This window comes from Orcinus orca, chromosome 8, assembly GCF_937001465.1.
Source record: "Orcinus orca chromosome 8, mOrcOrc1.1, whole genome shotgun sequence".
In the NCBI taxonomy this organism is placed as follows: Eukaryota; Metazoa; Chordata; class Mammalia; order Artiodactyla; family Delphinidae; genus Orcinus; species Orcinus orca.
In genome coordinates this window covers 78,258,058-78,273,512 of record NC_064566.1, presented here as the reverse complement: position 1 = coordinate 78,273,512, position 15,455 = coordinate 78,258,058, and the positions used below count along the sequence as shown (strand labels likewise).

General features: G+C 43.0%; 1 protein-coding gene and 1 pseudogene across 1 annotated transcript; one reads left to right on the top strand and one right to left on the bottom strand.

The window, feature by feature from the left end:
- The first annotated feature begins 1,396 nt into the window (after positions 1-1,396).
- Positions 1,397-2,485, top strand: LOC101281725 (MAU2 chromatid cohesion factor homolog; annotated as a pseudogene).
- Positions 2,486-5,316: 2,831 nt separating this feature from the next.
- Positions 5,317-11,458, bottom strand: LOC125965231 (tripartite motif-containing protein 43-like). The gene is made up of 6 exons (XM_049713833.1): positions 11,048-11,458; positions 10,062-10,157; positions 8,307-8,537; positions 7,572-7,594; positions 6,947-7,044; positions 5,317-5,816 (listed from the first exon to the last, which is right to left on the bottom strand). The coding sequence occupies exons 1-6, from the start codon at positions 11,456-11,458 to the stop codon at positions 5,317-5,319; spliced, it is 1,359 nt and encodes a 452-aa protein (XP_049569790.1).
- Between the last annotated feature and the right edge of the window lie 3,997 nt (positions 11,459-15,455).

Here is a 15,455-nt window from a genome sequence, read left to right as displayed (position 1 = left end):
AGCAAGGAACTGAATAAATGCTCCAGGAATTGTAGTTAAAATTCAGGTCAGTGTATGAAAGGGGAAAAAAGGGAGTATATTAAAGGAAGATAAAATGAAGTATAAACTTAGGCTAGTGTAAGGGAGTGGCATTTGAAGACAGACTTGAAGGGTAAATAGGGTGGGGTAGGTGGAGATCCTGAGGTGGGAACGAGGTCAGGTACAGGACCTAGAGGAAGACTAGAAGGACCGGAACAGATCACCACATTCCCCTATTCTTCGTCACTATGGATCAGTTTTAGAAGATTCCACACTACAGAACCATACCATCAGGGAATCATAGATCTAGGGAAAGGAACAGGGTATTATTGAGCATGGCTAATTTTCAGGTAGCTTGGCATCTTGCAGCAGAATTTGGATGTAGTGATGCTCGCTGCCTGCTGATTCCAATGTACTGCATCTTCCTTCTTTGTCCAGAGTCAGGAAACCTGTATCCAATGGAAAACACTTTTTGCACTTATAGATTTTAGAAACAAAGACTCTTTCTCAAAATGAAGGCTTTATAGAGCCTTGAGCATAATAATGTATCGCCCAAAGAATTTCAATTAACTTTATCACCCAGCCATTGGATACAAGTTCCATAAAGGCAGGTATGCTGCAGCATTTTCTTCATAGCTTTGTCACTGCTACCTAAGTCTGTACCTGGCACTCAGTAAAGAGAGGGTTTAATCATCATTATGATCGTAATATCCTTTTTTAAAAGATATTTAATTTACTTATTTTGTTGTGACAGGTCTTAGTTGTGGCTCGCTGGGTCCTTAGTTGTGGCATGCCCACTCTTATTTGGGGCATGCGTGTGGGACCTAGTTCCCTGACCAGGGATCAAAGCTGGGCCCCCTTCATTGGGAGCATGGAGTCTTAACCACTGTGCCACCAGGGAAGTCCTGATTGTAATATCCTTTTAATCTCTTGGCTGTACCATCCTCCAGCTCTCTAAGTGCTCACACAGACCTCACTCACCCAGCATTCCTCAGCAGCCTCTGCAGTGGAACGGTGTCTGTGAGCCCTGTGCTCCTGACTTTGAGAGCAGACCAAACAGAGCAAGCTCTTGTTGGCTTCACAGAAGATCTTCTTTGTCTCCTTATGGGTCCCACACGTATGTTCCTTAGAGTTCAGGAATTGCCCGAGATTTGCTTTTCTGACAATGGACACCAGATTCTTCAGAAGAAAATTGGTTTTGAGGTTTGTCTGCTCTGATCGTTGTCTGCACACTGGGCAACTGGCAGGGTCTTCAGCTTGCTCCCAGAGAAGACAGAGACAGGACCTACAGAAGCTGTGTCCACAGCCTATGGTGAGTGGGTCTAGAAGGTAATTCAGGCACACGAGGCAGGTGAGCTCTTTCTGGAAGGCTTCTGGGATGTCTGAGTCCATTTTTCTAAGGGAGGGAAATCAGGAGTTTATTCCTCTTCCCCCAAGACAAAAGAGGCCCAAGGACCAAGAGGACTTGGTGTCAGCCTGCGACCTCCTGAGTGTGGAGGCCGAGAACCCTCCGGGTGGTGGGATCTGAGTACACACAGCCACTGGTCCTGCTCAGCAAAGGGATGCTGCAGCTGATGGAGTGTAAGTTGCAGGAAGTCCACCCATTGCTGACTCTCTGTGGACAGATAGTTGAGAACTGGCATGGGAATCCTATCCAGAAGGAGTCTCTGTGTGTCTTCTACCTGGTGCTCCAGGTTACCCACTACCTGAGTACCGGGCAGGTAAAGAGCGTGAAGCGGTGCCTGAAGCAGCTGCCGCAGTGCATCCACACCATCTCCATACTGCACATGAGAAGATAGTGCCCAGCAACCACGCCAACCTCTTCCACTGGCTGCCCGAGGAGCACATGTGCTTGCTTGTCTACCTGGTGCCTGTGATGCACTCCATGCAAGCCGGCTACTTAGAGAAAGTGCAGAAGTCCAGAGACAAGGCCCTCATGTAGCTGGAGAAGCTCCAGGTGCTCTACTGCAGCCCCATCCTGTCCTCCTTCCAAGTAATCCTGCTTGAGCACATCATCACGTGCAGGCTCGTGACAGGACATAAGGCCACTGCATGCAGGAGGTGTCCCAGGTCTGTCAGCTGTGCCAGCAACTCCCCTGGCTCTGCTCCAACCACTCAGCATACACTGCCGGGCTTGTACTGTGTCTCTGTCAACTGCATGGACAATGCTAAAGCCCAGTTCACCACAGCTTTGCGGCTCACCAGTCACCAGGAGCTGTGGGCCTTCATGGTGACCAACCTGGTGAGTGTGTATATAAGGGAAGGACGTAGACACCAAGAGGTACTATTCAGTTTGTCGGAGAGGATCAGTGCAGACCACAGCTTCCCTGTCAGCTCGCACTGCCTGCTAACGGCAGCTTTCCAAGTGCTTAGGCTCTTCGTCTTCCAGGGACGCTATGAGGAGGCCAGTCGCACTTTACATCATGTTTGTCTCTGCATATTTCTTGAAGCCTTTCTTTGCTTCTAGGGCATTTTGTACATAGAACAGTTGAAATAAGAACCTCAAAACTTACCGTCTGTCCTGATGTTAAGGTGCGTTTAGTGACCACTCTGTTATCTATATGTAAAGTTAAGGATAAGTTCTTAAGTGTACAGTTAAAAATTCAGTACTTGATATTTAATATTCCACTCTAGCTTTATGGAAGCCAACCCGTGTGTACGTGCATGCATGTGTGTGTGCGGGCTTTGACCCTCCCCTTCACTGCAGCATCTTTCCATTACATAAAGCTGTTGTAAGTACCTTCCTGTGAGTCCAAATTCAGAGCCTCACAGTTTCTCAATCATAAGAACTTAAGACAGCCAGCAAGGGAGGCCCCAGGGAGACATTACAGCTAGTGTCATACAGCTAAGTGTTTACAAAAAACAGATAAATAAAACTCCAAACTTTAAGCACACAGGGGTGTGAGGGGGTAGCAGAAAGATTCCTGTTGGCAGGTAAATTATTGAAAGCTGGTCAGACCCCTCGTGTGCGCCTCCCACTTCGTCCTATCGGCAGTGGGGCCCTCAGGGTCTAAGGTTCTGGGGGCGCAGGTCCAGGGGTGCCAGGTTCCCTCACAGACGCATAGCTGCCTTCCCCTGTTGGGTCCTCACAGCTGCCCGTGGGTGAGGCCAGGGTCCTCCCACTGGGGTAAGCACTCCCAGTTCCAGTTATTGGGAACGCCAGCAGGGAAATCAGAAAGGGCCACTGGACTCAGTGGGTAAATTTGTTGGTTGTATTGTCTTTGTTTCCTTAAAGGGTTTTTAATAAGCATGTTTGGCATACTTTTAATGGGTTTGTAACGTTTTATTTATATATATATATATGTATATATATATATATATTTTGTGTGTGTGTGTGTGTGGTACCCGGGCCTCTCACTGTTGTGGCCATTCCCGTTGTGGAGCACAGGCTCCAGACACACAGGCTCAGCAGCCGTGGCTCACAGGCCCAGCCACTCCACGGCATGTGGGATCTTCCCGGACCGGGGCACGAACCCGAGTCCCCTGCATTGGCAGGCGGACTCTCAAATATTGCGCCACCAGGGAAGCCCACTGTCTTATATTTTTAGCAGCCTGTATCTTCAGCTGGTGCTTTTAATCAAGAGAAAAAAATTTTTGTAAATGCAAAACATTGTTTAAAAGACATAGCCATAGAACATAGCTTCTCGTTTGTGGATCTCTTTTCCTGTATATTCAAAGTAAAATAACTTTCGGGAACCATCAAAAAATAAAATAGGGACCTCCCTGGTGGTCCAGTGGTTAAGAATCCTTCTTCCAACTCAGGGGATGCAGGTTTGATCCTTGGCTGAAATGTTGAACGTATTTGGAAAACCGTGTTGCAAATTATACAATTTGCTTCCTTGCTCAACATGAAATCTGTAAAATTAGTGCCAAAGACATGATTGTTTTTATTTCAAATGTCAGATAATACAGGAAGCTCTTGCTACTAGGATGCAGTAAGTTGTTGTTTTTTTGTTTTTTTCTTTTTCTGCAGTACGCGGGCCTCTCACTGTTGTAGCCTTTCCCATTGCCAAGCACAGGCTCCGGACACGCAGGCTCAGCGGCCATGGCTGATGGGCCCAGCCGCTCTACGGCATGTGGGATCTTCCCGGACCAGGGCACGAACCCGTGTCCCCTTTATCAGCAGGTGGACTCTCAACCACTGCGCCACCAGGGAAGCCCTAGGATCTAGTAAGGTTTATAACGTAAGCTAGATAGTAAATTTAATTAACCAGTATTGAAAAACTTATCATAATATATTCAGAAAGTATATTTAGTGGTGGAATTACAATGGTGAATATACAATTCAGTGTGGGACAGCAACATTTAAATCAAAAACCAATGCTCTATTGTATGATGGTAAAATGGGAACAGACAATGTTCCCTGTCCTACCATCTCATCCTTCGTGGCCTAGGTGATGATCCTAAGTTAAATTAAAATAATATAAAACAGTAATGTAAGACCACCTTGATTGCAATACACACAATCACCCTCACACTTCTAGTATCTACACTAACAGAGCCTCCAACATACAGATGCACTTTTCCAAGATAATTAAAAATCAATTGGGCTCAAGCTCAATGTGTGTAATCTAATCAGTTTTTGACATCCACCTTCAAATCCTGAAACTTTAAACTTTTAGATTCTAGTCCCTAACGTTCATTGCAAAGCTCCTTTCCAATAAGATAATTGTTTTGTCTATTTATTAATTTATTCAGGCAAAGATTTGTTCAGTGCCCCTCATGAGGCACTTCCATTCTTTAGGTCTTTTCCCTTATATTATTGTAAAAGTAAGGGACCTGCAAATTCTGGGTTCTCTAAGAAAAGAAGACTTATCCCCGTCTCCAGGGCCAGTGGAGATTTCTCTGTCAAATCGGTTTTCACCCTGAGGGTGAATTGATGTGTAGGACAGAGTAGATCATGAGGAAGGAGGAGAAAGTTGGGGGCTGACGTGGGTCTGGTTGGTGACCAGGTCTGTCCATGCTGTGTAAGCCCTGGGTTCCTGTACTGGTATCAGGAAGTGGGAAGCACACGCCCACACTTTGGTGAGTTGAGCAAGCTCACAACACAGGTGAACAGCCACGTCACATATTCCAGACAAATGTCTGTAAGGCAAGCTTTTATTGTCAGGAAGATGGAAGACACCAACAAAAGTTTGCATTTGACACTATCTTTATAACAAATAGCAGTAAAAGGAGGTTCCATTACAGTAGAAAGAGCCTAAACACAATGAAGTAACCTTGATTTGCTGCAGCTGAGAAGGGTTCCCTCAGAGAAGGAGTCCTGAGCATCCAGTCCGGGTCCTGACTTAGCCCTCCTCACGTGTGGCCAGTGCAAATGAAAGGCCTGACAGGGAAAGTGAACAGGCCATCCTTGTACCTCCAAAGGAGGGAGCGCCTGGCAACGTCCACAAAACCCATACTCCCACTGTCAAAATCAAGGAACACGCCAACCCTGCCCTGAGGTTTCTCTGTGTACAGAGGAGTGTTCGGGATCGTGGTCCAGAGACGGTAATGATGACCCTCCTTCACACACACAAGGAGAAAGTTGTCCCTGTTGCATTCTTTCAGTATGCCGTCATCCTTCCTTGTCCAGGAATCCTTACAGATGCCTACAGCCCAGTCCCAAGAGCCATCCACATCCACCTGCCAGTACTGTTTGTCAGAGGTGAAGCCCCGGGATCCCCATGCAGCAAAATACTGCGATGTTCTGCCATCCAAAGACACATAGAGGCTGTCACGCTCATACTTCAAACTTCTTGCATCATCAAACAGCCTGATGTGCTGTCTGCTTACTTCATTATGGAATGAAATTGTTACTGTGGAGAGATGAGAGAATACTCCAGTCAAAATCAATGTTAAAAATAAAATTATGTCTATGAGAGAAGAGGGTCCACTTAGGGTCTCACTGGGAGAAAAAAAAAAAAAAACCTTAAGGTTATTAGCAGTGCAGTTCTAACTGGAAACATTGGATTCAAATGTTGCCAGGATATCTGCTGAGGAAACAGATAACTAGTTAGCCTGGAAAACACTTTCTAAAAATTCAGAGATTATACAGGATAGGGAGGTCATGGCTACTTCTGGCTGGGTACTTTTCCTGACATCTAAAAGACTGAACACCAGGCACTGATCACCTCCAAGACCATGACAATATAACTCACCTCCACCTCCACTACCACTGCTCAGGGAAAAGAAAATACATTGTAGAGTAGAGAACTGGTGATCATTCTAGCATCTCAGTTAAGTTAGCAAATGGACACTGCAGAAACAAAGCCTAAGGATGGCTTCTTAAAAGTGGTTTCCTTGTAGGAATTTCCGCCTTTGATATGTGGTTCCAACGTGAGGCCTAGTCTTCCACTTCCTGCTACGTTACCCTCCAGAGTTAGGTTGATCATGAAGCTCTATGTTCATGAAGCTCATCAACCACCGATTTGCTTCCTTGTTGTTCACAAATCCTGGTCTCTGCATCTAATTTTTGTAGCTTATATATATTTTCTGATTATATCAATGGAAAAAAACACATCATACATTCAATTGCCAAGAAACTTTCAAGCAAAAATGCTTTTGACCTCTAAGTAACTGCACTTAGACCCTGAAATTGGAATGTCCTGGATTAATAACCCGTTTTCTAGAATTCAGTGAACAACTGACATTGTATGTGATGCTATTTCTAGGGCTCAAGGAGCCATTTTTGGATCATGTCCTTTTTTTCATTATAAAAATTATTTATCAGATTTATAAGTAATTTATAAGGCCTGAATCACATCTATCCCTGCACCAGCCTGTGTGTATTTTGTAAGGATTTTAATGACCCTGTGACTGCACATGTCTATACATGCCTATTTGCAGGCTGTTCTATACAAGGTGAGAGATGAAGAGGGAAAGATTGTCTGTGGAAACATTATTGAAGGACCTTGCAGGGTGGACACACCGATGGGGTGACACTCACCTCGGAAGCGGTTGAGCCAGTCCATCAGCCCAGTGATGGGTCGTGCACGGAGTTCTGGCAGCAGAGGCTGAGGCATGTGCAGCTGTGCTGACTCGCTCCTGTAAGGAGGAAGATGCGGTTAAACTTTCTGCCGGCCAGGACTTCTTAACCACAGCCTTTAAGAAAAAGTCAGCATCCTTCAGCTCAACTCTCTTATCAAAATTCTTTTCTCCACAATCATGGGATGGGATCATGCCATTCTTAGGAAATTTTTTCTCACTTTAATTCACGACGTGATTTCACCCCCATTTCTCGGAGATACTTGCCTCTCTCACCTAATGCCTGGGAAGTACTAGTCCTTGCACTTCAGTGTGTTTATGATTTTGAAATTTAAATCAGAAAAAAACTGGCCTTTTAGAAACTTCTGCATTGAGCTGTACAGCACATACCTCTCTAAGCCACAGGAGCAAACTTCTGATGCTCAGTTCTGATTCAAACGGAACAGGAAATCATACTCAGCAAAACAGGCACCACACATGCACACACAAGCAATGTAGTATTATCTAGTAAGTTATGTGTTCCCTTTGTTAAATGCAGCTTGATCTCTTTCACAGGGCCCTGGTCAGCATCACAAGATTAGACTTACCATTTCACTTTGTCTCCCAATTCCTGTCAAAAATAAAATTAAAAAGTATAAGATTAGACTTTTTCATAAATAGCCAACCAGGATTTGGTTTGGGGAAAACTTCAGAAGAGATCTAATCACCACCACAATAAAACAGTCTGGAAAATCCGTTTTCCTTTTTCTCCCTAAAGAAAATCCTGGCACGATGTGTTGAAAGAATCTAAATTCTTCATAAATTAACAAACCTGAGGGTGAAAGAGAAAGAGCAAGAGAGAGAGAGAGAGAGTGAGAGAAAGGACAAAGGTTGTGCATTGCTGCAACCCTCAGCTCTCTATAAATTCGTCTTTCCTAGGGCTTGTCCAAAAGGGTAATATGCCCCTCCAAAAAGGCAACTCAAACCTAGGATATCCCAACAGGAGGTGGAAATATATGAGCTTTTGACAAGTTTCTCCCATTGCCCAGCTGGAGATCAAAAAACTGAATGACAATACATAAGTTGTTCCTTTCTGGTTTTGACAGAAGCAAGCTACAAAAGGAGATTTGAGAAGGGAATATTCCTGGGGAGTCTCATAATAACAATTCTGTAAAGCTTGCTCAATCATGGTTTGGATGAGTTGCAATTCATCTATAATATTTCCAACTAGGAGAGACTCCCACCTTAGGATGCAAGAGATGAATAAATATCCCCCTGGTACCATTTAATGGTCATTGAAGGTGTGAGCTTCAGATAAAATATTTTCAGTCCTCAGTTCTTACCTGGAGCAGCTCCACATCTGGTTTATAGGACATTTTCATGAGCTCTTTGTATATTACTTTGAGGTCTGTCTTCTTACCACTCATTTCCTCTTGTCTTTTTCTGATTTGCTTACAAATCTTTTGGCTTTCTTTTATAATACTCCCTAAGTAGTAATTTTCTTCCTCCTGAAGAAATGGAGTTACAATCTGATAAGTTTTCCTAATCATGTCTCCATATCGATACACGTAGAACTGTTGTGAGATGGATTTCAACCGCATTTAGATTGCTCTGATTCATGTTCTCTCCCAAGAAGCTACATCCATCCCAAATTCGTATCTTCTAAGAAATCAATTTATTCCTCTTTCCTTCACTTATTTTTCATTGTTTTTTTTTTTTGTTGTTGTTGTTGTTGTTGTTGTTGTTGTTGTTGTTGTTTGCGGTATGCGGGCCTCTCACTGCTGTGGCCTCTCCCGTTGCGGAGCACAGGCTCCGGACGCGCAGGCTCAGCGGCCATGGCTCACGCGCCCAGCCGCTCCGCGGCATGTGGGATCCTCCCGGACCGGGGCACGAACCCGCGTCTCCTGCATTGGCAGGCGGACTGTCAACCACTGCGCCACCAGGGAAGCCCTTTTCATTGTTTTTAACTACATCAAGAGCCAAAGCCACCCTTTCCTCAAACCACTTTCATCAAATTCATGAGTTCCTGAAACATCTGGAGAAAATCTTTTCATGGATCATTTCTTTCATATGCCTGCTTTCAAAACTGAAAGACCCCATGCAAGCAATTGAAATGTATGGGTGATTCATACATCATATGCAATATCCTCATCTCAATGTTAATAAGTAAATTCGTTTCTCATCTCAATCCTCCCAAACTCCACAGCCTGAGTTTCTCTGTGAGCAGCCATGATCCATTTTACTGTCAGGGTTAGTATCCTCAGGAAAGATCTTCCTAAGAATCTCACCTACTGCCCTCAAACAGGTGCCAATGCCCATAGCCCTTTCTTTCTGCCCTCCTTTTTTCTATAAACAGGTTCTGTCCTCCCTCTAAGGCCACAGCCTCCTTCCCATATTGTTTGGAAGGTCATTCATCCTCATTCCATTGCATATTCCCTCTCAGTATTGATGGATTCACTCTCTCACTCTCCATCTGTCTTTCTCCTTGTTCCTTTTCTCCCTGAGGTTTTTCTTTAACATGTCACATTTTCTCCTACTTGAACTAATATCACTCTCTAGCTAGTGAGCTGTCGCTTTTCACGATGACAGGCACACCCCTTAAATTCCTGTTCATGTCTCCTTTGTATCACCTGGGCTCATGTACTAATCAGACTGAAGTACTTGTGGTTCCCAATGATATGCCCTTTACTTTCTGGAATGTATGACTTACAGAAATCTGTGCCTGAAATAACCCACGGATTTTTAAACACCCACTTGATCTTCAGACGTGGGATTGATCTTAAACATGAGAAATTTTCCCTGGGATCCCGAATCATGGGCGTGGAATCGTCCACATCACTCCATGTGCCTCCACCTTAGCACTTGTGGCACATTCTTCTAGTGGATTTTTGTTGTGGTTACTGATCCATTAGATTCTAAAAAACCCAAGAGGCGGGTTTTGTGGGTTCAAATGGTACATAGACAATGTTTTTAAATGGTGTTCAACCCATTCTCAGAATTTCATGGCACATGAGGATTTCACCTCAAATTATTCAGGGATAAGTTTCTAGCATGTCTGCCTCAACTTGTTTCAAAGAGAAATACATTCCCATACTTACCATCCAAAGGTCAGTTCCTCTGCCATTTTTCTTGAGATTTCTTTCAATTTCTTGGGTCTTTTCCCATAAAGATCTCATTTCGTTTGCCAGCTTCTCCTGTAAAATAATTGAATTTTAACACCAGAAAAGCAAATAGATTGAGGTTTCAGACCCCAGACGATGGAGTGTACCCAGGGATGTCAGGTACAGGACCTAGAGAAAGACTAGAAGGATGGGAACAGATCACCACATTCCCCTATTCTTGCTCGCTATGGATCAGTTTTAGAAGATTCCACACTACAGAACCACACACCATCAGGGAATCTTAGATCTAGGGAAAGGAACAGGGTATTATTGAGCATGGCTAATTTTCAGGTAGCTTGGCATCTTGCATCAGAATTTGGATGTAGTGATGCTCGCTGCCTGCTGATTCCAATGTACTGCATCTTCCTTCTTTGTCCAGAGTCAGGAAACCTGTATCCAATGGAAAAGACTTTTTGCACTTATAGATTTTAGAAACAAAGACTCTTTCTCAAAATGAAGGCTTTATAGAGCCTTGAGCATAATAATGTATCACCCAAAGAATTTCAATTAACTTTATCACCCAGCCATTGGATACAAGTTCCATAAAGGCAGGTATGCTGCAGGATTTTCTTCATAGCTTTGTCACTGCTACCCAGGTCTGTGCCTGGCACTCAGTAAAGAGAGGGTTTAATCATCATTATGATCATAATATCCTTTTTTTAAAAAATATTTAATTTACTTATTTTGTTGTGACAGGTCTTAGTTGTGGCTCGCTGGGTCCTTAGTTGTGGCATGCTCACTCTTATATAGGACATGCGTGTGGGACCTAGTTCCCTGACCAGGGATCAAAGCTGGGCCCCCTTCATTGGGAGCATGGAGTCTTAACCACTGTGCCACCAGGGAAGTCCTGATTGTAATATCCTTTTAATCTCTTAGCTGTACCATCCTCCAGCTCTCTAAGTGCTTGCACAGACATCACTCACCCAGTATTCCTCAGCAGCCTCTTCAGTGGAACGGTGTCTGTGAGCCCTGTGCTCCTGACTTTGAGAGCAGACCAAACAGAGCAAGCTCTTGTTGGCTTCACAGAAGATCTTCTTTGTCTCCTTATGGGTCCCACACATATGTTCCTCAGAGTTCAGGAATTGCCCGAGATTTGCTTTTCTGACAATGGACACCAGATTCTTCAGAAGAAAATTGGTTTTGAGGTTTGTCTGCTCTGATCGTTGTCTGCACACTGGGCAACTGGCAGGGTCTTCAGCTTGCTCCCAGAGAAGACAGAGACAGGACCTACAGAAGCTGTGTCCACAGCCTATGGTGACTTGGTCTAGAAGGTAATTCAGGCACACGAGACAGGTGAGCTCTTTCTGGAAGGCTTCTGGGATGTCTGAGTCCATTTTTCTGAGGGAAGGTAATCAGGAGTTTATTCCTCTACCTCAAAGACAAAAAAGGCCCAAGGAATATCAGACACAGATTGTCACTGAATAATACACTGCTGCAGGAAGGATTTTTCATTTGACAGAAATGGAAAAGTGAGACACAAAGAGAACTCTCAAGAGCTGCAGAAAATTTTCTCAGCTGCCAAACCAACACAACTTCTTGCCCTCTTTCCCTACCTAAAGGAGTACCTCAGGTTTTTTGAGATCTTATTTTCCTCTAGATAACATGAGCCCAGGAGTTTGATCTAATTTATAGCTCTGTGTGGTGGGTCCTGATTGCCCTAAACAATCAATCATGATGCTCAATGCCAGTCATTGATTTAGCGCCGCATACTTGACTAAGCTTGTATTTTTATTATTTCGTATAATTGTCAGGCATTTTTCTTTGCATGTCCTTTTTTATCTCATTCTGAATCTAGATCCACAAACAGTTTTATTCTTTGCAAAACACTTTCTGAATAATGCAGAGATAATGAAGAGGAACCTAAACATTGTCAGATTGGATCCTATTCTAACCAGAAGCAACTTACATGGATATACTAATCGGTTGAGTTTGCCTTCCTGTCTTATCTGTAGCACACTCATCAATCAAACCAAAAATGAAAGAGAATGGGTATATCTTCCCAGTCTTTAAAACTGTTACCAAGCACCCCTTTCACTTTGTGGTAAGATGCAGTTTGCATGTAATGGTAATAATCAGCGCCAAAAAACAAATCATGCTTTTTAAAACTGATTTTGCTAAATTATTGGGTCCTAGTGTCTGTACTAGTTAAGTAAAGAGGTTCCTCAACTTTCTTATATTTCTGCATGTACGCAAGTGTCACTTTTCTCTTGCCCAAACATTTCTTAGTTTCTTTAAAATTTCAGTCAGAATAACCCACATTTCTGAAGAGACAAAGTTTACTTCACTTTAAAACAATATTTTCTCCCAGATTATTGCATGCATTACCTAGTTCTGTTGTGTAGAATATTATGTCTCCTGTGTATACAGGCACACTCCACTTTTAAAGTAGACTGTAGTAGGTACTGCACCTGAAGTCAAATAGTCCTAAAAATTATTTTTAGGCTCTACATCAAACACAAACAGATAAGATATCAGACAACCACTTTCTGAGTCTTTGTAATGCATAGGAATAACTAAGAGATGAACAAAATCAGATAACTAAAACTAATCACCATATTAATTCCAACATGTGTGCCAAGACAAGATGGCAATACAGAAATGCAGTCATTTCACTAAGTTGGCACACAAGATTATTTCAATGAAACAGCCTCAATTTTCTGTTAACATTAGGAAATTGTGTTTTTTCCCCTCAGGAGAGTCCCATGAACTGCTCTATGGTGAATTGTGTACTCACTGAAAGTGCTGTAGAAACAATCCTCGCTGGAGAAGTAATAAGACAATGTCCGCTCGGGGATCAAGGCTTCCAAGGGTGGTGGTGGTAGCTCTCAGAAGTCTCCAGAGCCAGGTGAGCTCCAAACACTGGCTCTCAGTTCTGGAGAAGAATGAGTTTGGCTTCTTTAGTGTCCTTACATTGAGCTCCGAACCACACCCGCTTTTTCCAAGTGATTGCATTTCAGCAGTCTTCTAATAGGGTTAATATGGATGATGAGATTTCCTGAAACCTAGGACAAGACTGCTTTAACACCTTGGATAATCTTCATAAACCCATCTCTGCAAACATCTTCTCACCAAGAACCACTGATTATACCACAAAGCCACCCTCAAATGGGCCTTCATATGTGTTTCTAGATATCATGGATTTTTATTTTTAACTTACCAAAGAAGTTGGAAAGATGATTTCATCACTTAGAGAGTTTAGCAAATGTCTTGGAAAACTTGGAAATCTGATCAAGCTCCCTAGTGTCTCCCAGCAACAACAGGACAGGAGATTCTCTGCCTGGTGCTCCGCAACCCAGCTCAGGGCGGAGAGTAGAGAAAGGCCCCAGCACAGAGACCCCTTTGGGACAATGTCATTTATAGGTTGCTTTGGAACAAAACAGAAACAACAATAACCACAATGGGAAAACTAGGACAAAGAAACATTTTGAAGAAATAACACATACCCTTCCCTTCCTTTCCTGATATATTTCTCACTGAACAATCAATTTGAGAATGCAAAGTTTTTGGAAGGAGTGAGAATCATGACCCCCTCTTGAAGTCTTCCAAGATACATGTACCATATATATAAGTTTCCAGTGGTTGATGCTCCTAAATGTTTATGAACATGATTTAAAAATGACCTTGAACTGCAAAAGCACAACCTCTCTCTCATGGGGGACCACAATTGTTACAAGCATTCCCAAGGTCATTATTTTTCAATTCTTAACCGATTTCCCTAGCACCCTTCTTTTCTAAGTGAAGTATGGCAATATAGGTTAATTACTACAATAATAATTTGTGTTCCCAATTAGTCATAAAGTGGTTTTGAGAATGCTGACATGAAAGTGATTTTATTTTATTTCTCTGTTTTTCTATATTTTACATATTGCAGCAGTCACTAAAATCAGAGCACCAGATGCAAATGTACAGTTTCCTCTTCAGGAGACACTGACACTCTGGATCTCCTCAGTGGAAGAGTTTGAAGACAGCACTAGCCCAGAGTTCCCTGGAGAGGATGACATTGGGCCTGTAAGTGTGTGTTTAATTAGGAGCCTGCCCCTCAAGCAGCAGCTAGGAAGACACATAAGTGTAAGCTCTCTAGTTTAAAATCATGATAAAAGTCTTGACTTATGTCTGCAAAACTGCTTCATGGTATCACTTGGATTAGTTAGTGCCTGATTGAATAATCAGAGGTGTGTGCATGCTAAAACATGCTGCTCCCCTCACTTCCCCCTTTGTAGTCTAGCCCGGCCAAGTTGGCATGTCAAGAAGCCATCATGAGGTTATATGCTGCAAAAGTTATCAAACATAAAAATAAGTCTCCTTGGTCTATTTTATTATTCAAAACCACCCACAGAATGAATGCCCTAGATATATTGATACGTTCTGGAACTCAATAAGTTGATCATATTACTACACATTTCTGATTGCAAAGGTAAGAAACTAACATTTTGGCTTCTAAGTTTACTGTCTGTGCGCTTGACTGACATCAGTGAATTTCTATTTTTAATTTTATATCATTCAGTATTGTGAATTGTTTTGCAGTGTTTTTTTGTTGTCATGTGGAATCAGCTCTTTTAGAATATTAATAAAAATCCATTGGTTGAAAACATACAAGAGATCATAGACTAAATCAGTAATTACCAGCTATTGTCACTGACGTAACAGGTTAATAATATGTAGTATATTTTGTTCAGTAATATCCAGCATTTCAGAAATTTTGATTGATTTCTATTTATTGATTTAGCTATTGAAAATGCAGCATAGGGACTTCCCTGGTGGCGCAGTGGATAAGACTCCAAGGTCCCAATGCAGGGGCCCTGGGTTCGATCCCTGGTCAGGGAACTAGATCCCACATGTATGCTGCAACTAAGAGTTCGCATGCCACAACTGAGGAGCCCGCCTGCCGCAACTAAGACCTGGAGCAACCAAATAAGTAAATAAATATTAAAAAAAAGAAAGATATCTTTAAAAAAAGAAAAAAAGAAAAAAGAAAATGCAGCTTAATACATTCTTTTGTACATATATCCTTGTTTTTGAGAATTTCTATTGGAAAGAATGTTCAAGATGATGTTGCTGAGTTAAAAGGATATGTGGATATAAGCTTTTTTTTTTTTGCGGTACGCGGGCCTCTCACTGCTGTGGCCTCTCCCGTTGCAGCACACAGGCTCCGGACGTGCAGGCTCAGCAGCCATGGTTCACGGGCCTAGGCGCTCCGCGGCATGTGGAATCTTCCCGGACCGGGGCACGAACCCGTGTCCCCTGCATCGGCAGGCGGACTCTCAATCACTGCACCACCAGGGAAGCCCGAGATAAGCTTTTGATAGTTGCCAGTGGACTCTCCTGAATCAG